The 14,026-nt window shown below is 42.3% G+C and overlaps 1 protein-coding gene across 1 annotated transcript in view; it reads right to left on the bottom strand.

Annotated features, from left to right (window-relative positions):
- The window catches only part of prkag2a (protein kinase, AMP-activated, gamma 2 non-catalytic subunit a), a 441,401-nt gene extending 427,649 nt beyond the window's left edge, over positions 1–13,752 (bottom strand). Inside the window, exon 1 of the mRNA XM_060825156.1 lies at positions 13,636–13,752. Coding sequence (XP_060681139.1) covers positions 13,636–13,689 — 54 coding nt within the window. The 5' untranslated portion in view covers positions 13,690–13,752. The remainder of the gene's footprint in view (positions 1–13,635) is intronic.
- Between the last annotated feature and the right edge of the window lie 274 nt (positions 13,753–14,026).

Below are 14,026 nucleotides of genomic sequence, written 5' to 3'. Positions count from 1 at the left end.
ATCTCACTGAAAGCAATTTACATAAGTACTACCATCTTATGTAACTGCTGCCATGACAACTCACCATTTACTAAAGCGGTCTCATCTTGTCCCTTCATTTTAAAATGTTCTGAATGTTCGGTGATTATATTGAAAGAATAAAAAGAATCTAAGTGTATGGATTGCATTCATTTCATACAGTAAAATACTTGGTTTTGAAATGGCAAATCCAAAAGCCACAGTAATTTTTGTAACCTTTACTGTAACTACACTGTACTGCGAGGAAAGAGACATTCTTTAGCCCTGAGTTTCACAGATCATTCCCAACCAGGTTCTGACATACACAAGAGCACAGTACAGTTCGCAAAAAAAAGGAAGAAAATTTCTGATCTATAAATTATCAGCTTCTCTACCCTTTGAAGTCCAAATGGTGAAGGCAAGATGAAAAGGTATCTTCCATAATTAACGATTCTGTCAATCAAAACTGGCTTTCAAAGAAATCCCCCTGGAAACCAGATCATTAATTCAGCAACTCTTGCTTCTGCCAGTCTTACATAATAGATCTTCTGGTTGAAGTCAAACTGTGACATACTTGTTCACCAAATCCCCTGATGGGACCATTACAAAGGCTATGCAAAGGACTGTAAGGGAAATGACAGTCTTGAGAAGGATATTTCTATCAATTACAATTCTACCAAGCTAACATGCACAGCGTCGAGGCACTAATCACTAAAAACCAGTTCGGCGGATTGGGAAATATTGAGGTATGCCTGGCACCGGACTGCTGGTGTAACAGTTTTATTTGGGACTCAGTCACGGCCGTAGGCAACTAGGAGTTGCTGAAAAACCTCAGAGTTGCCTTCAAAGCCTCCCTGAGGAAATCAAAGGTCCCCACTGACTCAGCGAGCCTCTGGTTCATGACTAATCAAAATAGAGAACCTCTATTCAGGAAGGCACTGAGTACATCAAAAGAATTCGTCAGGGACATGCAAAAGTGAATTGAGGCATTCGAGGGAGCGTGCACACCTCAAAATCATTTATCTGCCTGATCCTTTGAGCATCACCTGCCTTGCTAGTCTTAGAGTTCTCAGCCTCTCAGAACCCATTAAACTGTGCAATTTCCATTCTAATGAGCAATTTATCTAAGGTTATAGGTGTGACGATGCCTTTTTGAACAGCAGATACACACTAGCCAGACACAAGCATCTGACTGATTCTGACTTCACACAGCAAACTGCAGATGAATCATTATCACGATCATGTACCTTTCCATTTAGGGAGAGAAAACAAAACAGAGTATTGGACTGGTACAGTTCAGTTAGTATATACATATGGAAATTTAAAAATCACACAACACCAGGTTATAGTCCAACAGGTTTAATTGGAAGCACACTAGCTTTCGGAGCACCGCTCCTTCATCAGGTGATTGTGGAGGGCTCGATCATAACAGAATTTAAAGCAAAAATTTGCAGTGTGATGTAACTGAAATTATACATTGAAAAATTGATTGTCTGTTAAGCCTTTCATCTGTTAGAATACAGTGATAGTTTCACTTCTTTCATGTGTAAATCACAAAACCTTTTTTTTAAAGTTGCATTCTCGGGTTAGCTGTTAGCAATGGTGATAGCTCGACAATATGTTGACAACATATTGTCTAGCTATCATCACCATTGTTAATAGCTAACCCGAGAATGCAACTTTAAAAAAAAGGTTTTGTGATTTACACATGAAAGAAGTGAAACTATCACTGTATTCTAACAGATGAAAGGCTTAACAGACAATCAATTTTTCAATGTATAATTTCAGTTACATCACACTGCAAATTTTTGCTATAAATTCTATGTTATGATCGAGCCCTCCACAATCACCTGATGAAGGAGCATCGCTCCGAAAGCTAGTGTGCTTCCAATTAAACCTGTTGGACTATAATCTGGTGTTATGTGATTTTTAACTTTGTATACCCCAGTCCAACACCAGCATCTCCAAATCATATGGAAATTGAAATTAACATCTGAACAGGTTTCTGACCCATCATAATGGTCATGAGATAAACTGAAGATTGGGTTCTACTGCAATGTCCCTACAGTTAAAATGTTTAACCTCACTCATTGTATGGGGTCACACAGAATATGGCCAATTAGCTAAGAGTTTGGAGCGATGCTAGCAAAATGCAGCTTGAAAATGATGCGCGGTGGGCAAACAGGTAATTGCATTTCAGTGACTGTCCAAAGTGATGCCATTTTTGGAACCTTCTCATTTCTTTTAAAGGATACTTCATCGAATCAAGTCCGTCTTTCTTTTCAGCTTCCATATAAGAGATAAAGAATCGAGAGGTATTGATGAAAGTGAACAAAATATTTAACCGGATGATTACCAGAATTGTGAAGGTCGACCTTTCAGGAAAGTTTGACTACTTTCTTCTGAAGAGTGAAAACTGGGAGGGTGACTCTGTGAACATCCTCAAGATTATAAAAAGATTTGACAAGTTACACACAGAGAAAATGTTTCTGCCCATGATAGTTTGCAAAACTGGAAATTAAGAATATAAACTAGTCACTAATAAAGCCAACTGGGAACTCAGGAGAAATCTCTTTGCCAAAGTTTATTAAGGTTGTGGAACTGACTGTCACAAGAGTGATTGAGGTAAACAGCATACATTTAGCATATACAGTATTTGAAAAGAAAGCACGGTAAACAGATAAGAATGAACTAAATTGACGGATATGCCGATGGGTTTGGAGAATCATGTGATGACTTGTGTGCAACATAAACACCAGCACAAACTGGTGTAGCTGAGTGGTCTGTTTCTATACTGTACCTTTTTAATGCATTCATGGTACATGAGTATTTACTGTTTATCTCTAAATGCCCTTAGGAAAGTGGTTGTGAGCTGTTTTCATTACAATGGAATGACTTGCTTGGTCATTTCAGTCACTGTTTAAGAGATGCAGCTGCAAACTTGTGTCCATTAAACTCCCTCAAACAGCAATGCGATAATGACTGGAAAATTAGTTTGCAGTAATATTGATTGAGAGGTAAATATTGTCCAGGACAATAACCAGTATTAAAATATCTGCTCTTCTTCATGCTGTGGAGTCTTTTGTGTTTGCCTGAGAGAATCCTCAATTTAACTAGATATCTGAAAGACAGTAGCTTCAATAGTGTAGCACTCCCATAGTAAAATTAGCCTAGCTTTTCCCAAAGCCCTTTCAGACCATAGAGTTGCTTTCTCATTTGAGATAAACTACTGTTGGTGGTCTGACCTGAGGGTCACCACACCTCAGGCCAGGGGAGAGGTTGAGAAGGAGAGTCTTTCATGGTAACCTCAGCTGGTACAAGAACTTAGTCTGAGCTATTTAGTCCAATGTTGGTATCATTCTGTGTTGCAAACCAGTCATCCAATTGACTGAGTTAACCAGCCCCCTCAGCCAAGGTGCTTGAGATCAAGTCACTGAATTTGGACTTGAATGAACAGCTTAGAAGCAAGATTCATGATTTTGTGAGATAATGTAAAATTTGATTGACATGTTAAGAGAGTAATAATGGTGTGACAAATGTCAGCAACATTAATGGTCATGCAGGAGAAAGAGAGAGGAACATAATCTGAGAAGATTAGGGTGGAAAGGGAGATCGAGCATAAATAACACATGGGGAGAGGGAGGTGGGTTCACTGTCAGTATGCCATATAAAAGCAGGAAAAGCAAAAACATAACATAAACTTTAGATATTGAGGTTGGGGGTGCAGACAAATTTTATTGTATTTAAGTTAACCTATTTTTCTAATTAACCTGTACAGAGACATCATTATTATTACATATCTCTGAAGCAAGTGGGATGGCAGAACACAACTACACGACGGCTGGAGGAGGAGCGCCTCATCTTCCGCCTGGGAACCCTCCAACCACAAGGTATGAATTCAGATTTCTCCAGCTTCCTCATTTCCCCTCCCCCCACCTTGTCTCAGTCGGTTCCCTCAACTCAGCACCGCCCTCCTAACTTGCAATCCTCTTCCTGACCTCTCCGCCCCCACCCCACTCCGGCCTATCACCCTCACCTTGACCTCCTTCCACCTATCCCACCTCCATCGCCCCTCCCCCTAGTCCCTCCTCCCTACCTTTTATCTCAGCCGGCTTGGCTCTCTCTCTCTTATTCCTGATGAAGGGCTTATGCTCGAAACGTCGAATTCTCTATTCCTGAGATGCTGCCTAACCTGCTGTGCTTTGACCAGCAACACATTTGCAGTTTGGAACTGGGCCTCCCAGTTGAGAGGTAGTGACACTACCACTGTGCCACAAGAGGGCCCCTGGAGCCAAATTTTACTTTAAACCCAAATCTAGAAATGCAAACAGCTAATTAATTCGGGAGCTGTAGGATTACAGGTGATCATGCTAAGTGCACAGAATAAGTAAGCATGAGGAGAACAACCTGTCACTGTGCACAGCTGGATACAGTGTCAGATTGGGATGATAGTGAATGAAAGATTTTGCTGCAGTGAAGGGGGATGTGCTATTCTGACCACTTAGATAAAAGGATTTAGCCAAGAAACAGAGCCAGACACCAGCAGCTGGATGTAAGAGCTGAAGCCCTGAAGCACTAATTAGGTGAGCAGACAGGTGAATTGCTGGTGGGTTGAAAGTCTTTTTTATCTCAATAAATGGAACTAGTAGTCTGAACTGGGTCTGAGCAGAGACAATTATTTCATTAAATTTACAGCTTAATGAGTAAAATCACCAGATATAGCTACAGATAATCACTGAGTGTTATTTCTAAATGTAATTAGTTAAACACAATAAGGTGGCAGGGCAGGTAATGTGTTGCAGCTGTAGCGTATGGAAGCTGCAGGGTGATCCACAACAACCATATCAGCAGAAGTGCCTGCCACTTGAGCAAATTTGTCTGAGTCGGTATACTGACGGTCAAGTTACAGGTGCTGCAATGGATCAGGCAAAGTTACAGAAAGTTTGGAAAGTTATCTTTGGATACCTTGTTGAAGGTTGCCAGAGAAAAAAAATTGCTTCAGTTAGGACCTTCTGTTTGGTCACAGTCAGGTCAGGAACATTACTCTTGTTTATTTTTTCATACATGCAGGTGTCACTGGCTAAGCCAGAATTTATTGCCCATTCCTAATTACCTTGGAGAAGGTGATTGTGAGCTGTATTCTTGAATTGCTATTGTCCTTGGGTGCTGTTGGGAGAGGTTTTCCATAATTCTATACCATTCCAAGTCAGGATGTTGTGTGGTTTAGGAGGGAATTTGCAGGTGATGCTTTATCCTTCTAGGTGGCTGACGTTGTGGGTTGGTGCTGTCAAAGGCGCATCAGTGGTGGATGTGGTACTAACCAAGTGGTCTGCTTTGTCCTGGATGATATCAAGCTTCTTGTGTTGTATTGGAACTGCATTCATCCATACAGTGAGGAGTATTCCATCATACTCCTGACTTGTGCCTTGTAGTTTTACTGCAGTACACAGTATACAGGAAATCAAATGGAGCTGATAAAATATACTGCAAAACCTTGGGTAACTTTAATCTACGTGTAGATTGAGCAAATCAGACTGGCAAAGGTAGCCTGGAAAATTAGTTCATAGAATATACTTGGAAAGTTTTCTCAGAACAGTGTGTTCTACAGTCAATCAGCTGTTCTAGAGCTGATGAGAGTAATACACAGGACTAACTGATAACGTTATGGTCAAGAAGCTTTTACTTAAAAATGATCATAACATGCTAAAATGTCACTTTCAGTTTGAAGAAGAGATATATGGGTTTAAGACAAGTGTCTTAAACCTGAATGTGAATATTTATAATGATATGAGGTATAGCTAGCTAAAATGAACTAGGAAATGAGATTTAAATATAAAAATAACAGAAATGCAATGGCACACTTGAAATGAGATATTTAATATCTTTCAGCAAAGATTTATTTCTGCTGTGAGAAAGGAGGCATCATCTGTGGCTGAATAAGGAAGTCAAGAGTAGTATCGAACTGAAAGGAACACTGTACAAATCTGCAAAAATGGAACATTGGTCAGATTTTAAGAATTAGCAAATATGACTGAAAAAAGGGATATTAAGTATGAGTGAAAAATAGTAAACAATATAAAAGCAGTAAGACTTTATATGACTATTTAAATAGGAAAAGAGTAAGTAATGCTTTTGTTGATTTTCTGTGCAGTGAGGCTGGGAAGTTGATAATGGAAAAGAAGTAAATTATGTTAGTGTTGAATAAGTGCTTTGCATGTGTATACAATGTAGAACATTTAGCTTCCAAAAAGTAGTTAAAAATCAAAAGTTGAATGGGAGGAAGGAACTTGAAACAGTATACCAGGGAAAAGGTCCTGGGAAAATTATCAGACCTAAAGACCAACAGTCCCCAGTAGCCAGATGACTTGATTCCTACAGTCTCAAACAAATGGCTGTGGAGATTATAGATGCAATATTTATTATCTTCCAAAATTCCATAGGTTCAGTAAGAATCCTAACAAATATGAAAATAGCTATGCAACAACTTTATTCAACAAAAGAGAAACAGAAAGCAGGAAACAATAGGTTAGTTAAACTAACGTGTCATCGGAAAATTACAGATGTCTTGTAAAGAGGGATCTCGGTGACTCAGAAATTTATTGTGCAGGTAAAATAAGTGATTTTGAAGGTAGATTAGATTTACAGTGTGGAAACAGGCCCTTCGGCCCAACAAGTCCACACCGACCCGCCGAAGCGAAACCCACCCATACCCCTACATTTACCCCTTACCTAACACTACGGGCAATTTAGCATGGTCAATTCACCTGACCCGCACATCTTTGGACTGTGGGAGGAAACCGGAGCACCCGGAGGAAATCCACGCTGACACGGGGAGAATGTGCAAACTCCACACAGTCAGTCGCCTGAGTCGGGAACTGAACCCGGGTCTCAGGCGCTGTGAGGCAGCAGGGCTAACCACTGTGCCACCGTGCTGCCCACTAAATGGGATGTTGGTGGTTATTGCAATATGGAATATTGGGAGGTTTTATTACTGTGTAACTGCTTTAACTGCTGCTGGACAGAACCTTGGGGTAAGAGCTCATGAAGGATGATGAATGATTTATTTATGAAAGATTTATTTATTGTCAGTTACATCTTGAAGATACAATGAAAAGTGTTTTGTTGCCACAATCCAGCGCTATTTTGATTTACAAGAATAAGTTATTTAAATAAGAATTCATCTTCTGTTCAAACTGGCATCTCAATCATGACTTCAGGGCTTCTGCAAGGTCTCTACAAGGTGTTTCAGTCTTCAAGGTGTCCCGGTCTGGGAACAGCAATGACCATGCCACCCCAGGAGACCCTGGCTCTGTTCCTGCCGCCACCTCACCGCTGCCGCCAAGATTCCAGGCTCTGGGCACCGCTACTGCCAGGACTCTCCTCTCCAGGTACTGCTACTACCAGGAGTCTCCTCTCTGGGCAATTTGGAGTCCTACATAGAGTTTTGGTCTACTTTATTTTAGATCAGATTTCCTACAGCATGGAAACAGGCCCTTCAGCCCAACAAGTCCACACCGACCCTCCGAACAGTAACCCACCCAGTCCCATTTACCCCTGACTAATGCACCTAACACTATGAGCAATTTAGCATGGCCAATTCACCTGACCTGCACAACTTTGGAATGTGGGAGGAAACCAGAGCACCCGGAGGAAACCCACGCAGACACTGGGAGAATGTGCAAACTCCACACAGACAGTCGCCCTGGAACCCTGGTGGTGTGAGGCAGCAGTGCTAACCGTGGAGCCACAGTGCTGCCCTGGGGGAAAGGTTTTGGATGAGAAACAGTTCAGAGAAGATTCACGTATATGAAATGATTATCTTGTGAAGAAAAGGTTGAATAGGTTAAGCATGGGGAGGCAATGGCCTAATGGTATTATTAGTCCAGAAACTTCGCTAATGTTATGGGAACCTGGGTTCGAATCCTGCCAAGGCAGATGGTCAAATTTCACTTGAATAAAAATATCTGGAATTAAGAACCCACTGATGACCATAAAACCATTGTCGATTTTCAGGTACTCTGCCATCCTCACTTGGTCTGACTCTACGGCAATGTGCTTGACTCTCAGCTGCCCTCATAAATGGGCAATTGCTACAAAATCTCGACAAAAACATTAATCTCATGGACCAGAAAAGATAATGGCAGAAACAGCCCTGACAACCCTTAGACGTCCTCCTTACTAACATCTGGGGAGATAGTGTCAAAATTGACAGAGCACCTGACATTGTAAGATATGATACTGTGAGAATGACTGTATCCCAGACACTACCATCACCATCCCTGGATATGTTTTGTCCCACCAGCAGGACAGACCCAGCAGCGATGGAGGCACAGTGGTATACTGTTGGAAGGTGTTGCCCTGAGAGTCCTCAACATTAACTCTGGACTCCTGGTATCAGGTTAAACATAGACAAGGAAACCTCCTGCTGGTTATTATGCACCATCCTCACTCAGCTGATGAATCAGTACTCTTCCACATTGAACAACACTTGGAGGACCCATTGAGGGTGGCAAGGTCATAAAATGTACTATGGGTGAGGGAATTTCAATGTCCACCACTAAAAGTGGCTTGGTAACAGCACTACTGATCGAGCTGGTCAGATCCTAAAGGACGTAGCTTCTAGACTGGATCTATGGCAGGTGGTGAGGGAACAACAACTGGGCAAAACATACTTGAATTATGCCTTAGCAAAACTGGAATCAATAGGTATCAAAGGGCAACTCTCCGATGGTTGCAATCATCCTTGCACTTATGAAGATGGTTGTAGTTGTTGGAGGTCAGTCATCACAGTTTCAGCACATCTCTACAGGAGTTCCTCAGGGTAGTGTCCTAGGCCAATCATCTTCAGCTGCTTCATCAATGACCTTCCCTCCATTATAAGATCAGAAGTGGAGATGCTCACCAATGTTCAGCACTATTTGTGATTTATCAGAAACTGAAGCAGTCCATGTTCAAATGCAACAAGATTGGGACAATATCCAGATTTGGGTTGACAAATAGCAAGTAACGTTCGCACCACACAAATTCCAGGCAATGACCATCAAAAGACCGAATGACATCCTCCTAAGTTCTATGTTCTTATGTACCTGCTGTTTTCATGGAGGTGCCCCTTTAAATAATTTGGAGACATGTTCATAGTTAAGGAGTCAATTAGAGGCCTTTCAGACCGAGAGGAGCACCTGGTCTTGCTTCCCAATAAACTTTTTGTTTTAAAGTCTTTTCTATCTGTATTGCCTGTTAAGATCCATATCTCTGAACCTAGAGATTTTACTCCTACACTTTGCTAAGCATCTTTTCTTTTAGGATGTATCTATTTTCACTGTTCCTTAACAGCTTAAAACACTCCCCCCTGTCCAATAAAATATTACATAAAAAGACCTAAGGGGCAACATTTTCACTCCGAGGGTGGTGTGTGTGTGTGTGTGTGTATGTGTGTGTATGTGGAATGAGCTGTCAGAGGAAGTGGTGGAGGCTAGTACAATTGCATCTAAACATTTAAAAGGCATCTGGATGGGTAAATGAATAGGAAGGGTTTGGAGGGATATGGGCCGGGTGCTGGCAGGTGGGACTATATTGGATTGGAATATCTGGTTGGCATGGACGAGTTGGACTGACTGATCTGTTTCCGTTCTGTACATCTCCATGACTCTAAACTGAACTGCAGTGCCATTTGTTGTCTATTTGCCTTTCACATTGAAATGTCCAGTCCCTCATTACCTTCACCCCATGAGACAAATAAACATCCATTCACTCCTACTCTGTCCACTATTCATAGTCCTGTTCCTGTTAAGTGTCATAGAGTCATAGAGATGTACAGCATGGAAACAGACCCTTCGGTCCAACCTGTCCACGCCGACCAGATATCCCAACCCAATCTAGTCCTACCTGACAGCACTCGGCCCATATCCCCCGAAACCCTTCCTATTTATACATCCATCCAAATGCCTCTTAAATGTTGCAATTGTACCAGCCTCCACCAAATCCTCTGGCAGCTCATTCCATACACGTACCACCCTCTGCGTGAAAAAGTTGCCTCTTAGTCTCTTTTATATCTTTACCCTCTCACCCTAAACCTATGCCCTCTAGTTCTGGACTCCCCGACCCCAGGGAAAAGACTTTGTCTATTTATCCTATCTATGCCCCTCATTATTTTGTAAACCTCTATAAGGTCACCCCTCAGCCTCCGACGCTCCAGGGAAAACAGCCCCAGCCTATTCAGCCTTTCCCTGTAGCTCAGATCCTCCAACCCTGGCAACATCCTTGTAAATCTTTTCTGAACCCTTTCAAGTTTCACAACATCTTTCCGAATATTCACTAAATTACATGACATGTCATTCTGGTTTTACATGTGTTTTGTTAGCACAATTTGGCTATAACGTGATCGATGAAATGTGGATGCTGTTTGGATAACGCGAACTTTCTACTGAACGCGGATAGCAATCTTCTACAGCGCGATTTTTGATAGCATGGGGTCACACAGGAACGCAACTGTTAAGTTATTGCAGAACGACCTATACAGCAGTCAAAGTGATGCTGACCAGCCAATAAACTATCCAATTTCCTATCTCTGATGTTTCTGGCCAATTTTCCAATGGAGAATCCTATAAACTTTGTTATATGTAGGAACCCTCGGAGACATCGGAGGAGGGAAGCCACACCCCCTTTTTACAGTACCGGCTGCCACCTAAGTAACAATTTTAAATGTCTTAGTCTGAGAGTAGAAGTGAGTGGATGAGTGTGCAGATGTGTAAGTGGTTAGGGTGGATTGAAATATGTGGTAAGAGTGTAAGGTGGGGAGAGTGAGATCAGGTCAGGAGGGAATCGTTGGGGGATGGGGTGGGAATTGGAGACAGGAAGGTTGAGGGGTTAGTTGTATGGTTACCCAGGAGTTAGACCTTTGTTTTTCTGTCTAACATTTCCTGAGTAGCTATTCTGATAAATGATTGAGTGATGGAGATTTTTAAGGAGGGTTCCACACATCAGGGAAATTGCCCATTGTAAATTCAAATTTTGATGGCAATTCCCATGCAACCAGTGTATGGGGCCTTCCAGTGACTCCCAGTGTACTTCTCTGGTAATACGTCAGGTCTCTGGTGATCCGGACACTGAAAGATCTCAGCCACTGATTTTCTTAAAAAAAAATGTAATTACTAGGCAAGCAACACCACCTTCTTAGAAACCCATCTTGACACAGATGTCCATAGTTGTTCATTTTTTCCACATTTTTAAAAATTTTATCTTATTTTATAGACTTGACAACATCATCGGAACCATTTGAACGGTATCTGGTCAAACACTTAAGAAACCATTGTTCTTTCGCTACACATTACATCCGATTTTATTGTCATAATCCTCTTCCCTGTGTCTAACTTCTACTGGATATATGAGCTTCGCAAACACATGAGAACATCACCACCTGCAGATTCCCTTTCAAGTTGCACACTGTCAGCCCATTCCTCCAGTGTCTCTGGATCAAAATTCTGGATTTTGTTACTATAGCTCAATGCGAATTGCTACATCACATGGGCTACAGGAATTCAGAAGGTGGTCTCCCCACAACAACTGGGAATGGGCAATAAATAATGGTGTGACGCCCAGTTCCCATGAACAATCTTTTAGAAGAAAAACATACAAAACATGAGATTAATTTAGAAAAGTATTTACATTTTCCAGTGAACTTGCTCAACATATTGGAATATGTAACACAAAGCTGTCAACCTGAAATAATGTAAGGCCACATCTACACTGAATGAATCCATAACATTCACTTTTGGAGACAGACTGGGACTTAATTCCAAGTTGTACAGCCACGTTGGTGAACTTCCACAATTGGAGCAATTCAAATGTAATGCTATATCTTCAAAGTCATCATCTAGGTGACAGGACCATCCTTAGGGTATGGTAAGTGAGGGCAACTAGCCAGGACCTTGCACTGGGACCATAGGTGGAACTGGAAGGAACCAGAGCCAAGACATGGATGACCTTTGAACAGGTGAGAATCTATGTGTGTGACCTTTCATTTTGGATTTGTTTAAAGTGTGAATTTTATTGGGGTGGGCAATGTGTGATTTGCCAGGGGTGGGCCCCAGTGTAATTTTTACTGCCGAGTGAATATTACGACGTGCCCTGGCAACACGGCCTCATTCCAGATGAAGGGCTTATGCCCGAAACATCGATTTGCCTGCTCCTTGGATGCTGCCTGACCTGCTGTGCTTTTCCAGCGCCACTCTGTTGACTCTGATCTCCAGCATCTGCAGTCCTCACTTTCTCCTGGCAGCGGGGATGTATGGTTAGTGCTCTAGTACAGTGTAATTGACCCTGAGAGTTGCAGTATGATTTGCCCAAGAAAAGGTTCACTTTATGACGTATGCAGAGAGTTGTGAGAGCATGGAATGCGTTGCCAGCAACAGTTGTGGAAGCGATGTCATTAGGGATATTTAAGAGACTGCTGGACATGCATATGGTCACAGAAATTTGAGGATTCGTACATTAGGTTTACCTTACATGAGGATCAATGGTCGGCACAACATTGTGGGCTGAAGGGCCTGTTCTGTGCTGTACTGTTCGATGTTCTAATACCATGTGATTTGAAGCAGGAGGGGGTGCAAAGTGTTATTTGCTGCGAGGGGTGGGAAGGTGGGCACGGTATGATTTGCCCCACAGGGGACACACAATGAAATTTCCCCCAGGAGGGAGGTCACGGTGTGAAATACCCCGGGTGGCGGTGGGCACAGTGTTTTTTTTCCCTACAGGGATGGTTCTGCCGAAGGGGAATGAAAATGATGTGCTTGCAATTTTGAAGGCTTCCAATAGTATCCCTGCAGAGAAATTATTTCTGGCTGGGGGAGAGGGCGTTACAGGTACAAAAAGACAATAGTTTAAAAACCAGAGCCAGGCGATTCAGGAGAGAAACAACAACACGCTTTTTTTCACTGAAGAATCACTAAAAAGGGGGAATCCTCTCCTGCTAAAAGGTTGTCAGGGCAGAAATAAAGGCAGTTTTAAAGATTGAGATCCTGGTACTCTTGAGTTTGGGGCAAAGACAGGTCAGAGTTGGAGGTCAGACAGAACGAACTCAGTTGAGCAGGAGTGATGGGAGTGACCTATTCGCGCTGTTGAAATCTCTTTTGTTACATTTTAGAAGTCGGTAAAGCCTGCACGGTAAACTATTAACAGATCGAATGAAAACTCTCTAACATCAGGGACTAGTTTATCTTCACCAGAAACACGGTGACGTGCCTGTGGGTGGTATCACCAATCGCGGTGATTAAACAGACACCTCCCAGCCCCTGACACAATGCCGAGGAGCTTAACTGACTTCCCCAAGTCCCTCCAAAATGAACGATGTTTAAATGGGCCATCAGCCCAGAATGGTCTGCCTTCCCTAACACCCCGCCCCCACTCCCACGCAGGGTGTCCACACTAAGAGGTGAAGACATTTTATAGAGCGCAAACCTTAAAAAGAAAAACGAAATTATTCACTTCAGTATCGAAAAGAACACAAAGCGAGATTCATTTCCAAATACTTGCTAACAGCGATTCATGTTTTCAGCAAGGCGAGCAGCTTCTGGTTAATATAAACATACATACATAGTTCTTAAAAACTTCACGATTTAGCTTCTCTCGTTTCAAACTGACCTGATTGCAATCAACATCCAGAAGGATACCTTTGAAACCGCGTTTGCAGTCCATGGTGAAATGCTGAAGGTCTCGAACTCCCCTCTAACTCTTTGTTGCAAAAGTTTTGTTACATGTTCCCTGACAGCTCGAGAAGAATCCGCCAGCGCGCAGGCGCAGAACTACCCCTCACCCCAGGCGGGAAAAGGGCGAAGGTAAGGTGTGAGGCCAGGTAGGAACAGGAGAGTCAAATGGGTGGAATGGCTAGGGAGCTAAATCCTGGTCAGGAAGACTACTATCATGTTCGAATTAAGCACTCTCATGCTTGACATTCGAGCCGAATTTGTCTGGTTGATGTAAATATATTTTACAAGATTTGTACATGTCGGTGTTGGACTGGGGTGTACAAAGT

The sequence above is a fragment of the Hemiscyllium ocellatum genome, chromosome 5, assembly GCF_020745735.1.
Source record: "Hemiscyllium ocellatum isolate sHemOce1 chromosome 5, sHemOce1.pat.X.cur, whole genome shotgun sequence".
Taxonomy (NCBI): domain Eukaryota; kingdom Metazoa; phylum Chordata; class Chondrichthyes; order Orectolobiformes; family Hemiscylliidae; genus Hemiscyllium; species Hemiscyllium ocellatum.
Note: the sequence above shows the minus strand (reverse complement) of the source record. Positions and strands in the feature narration are given on the sequence as shown.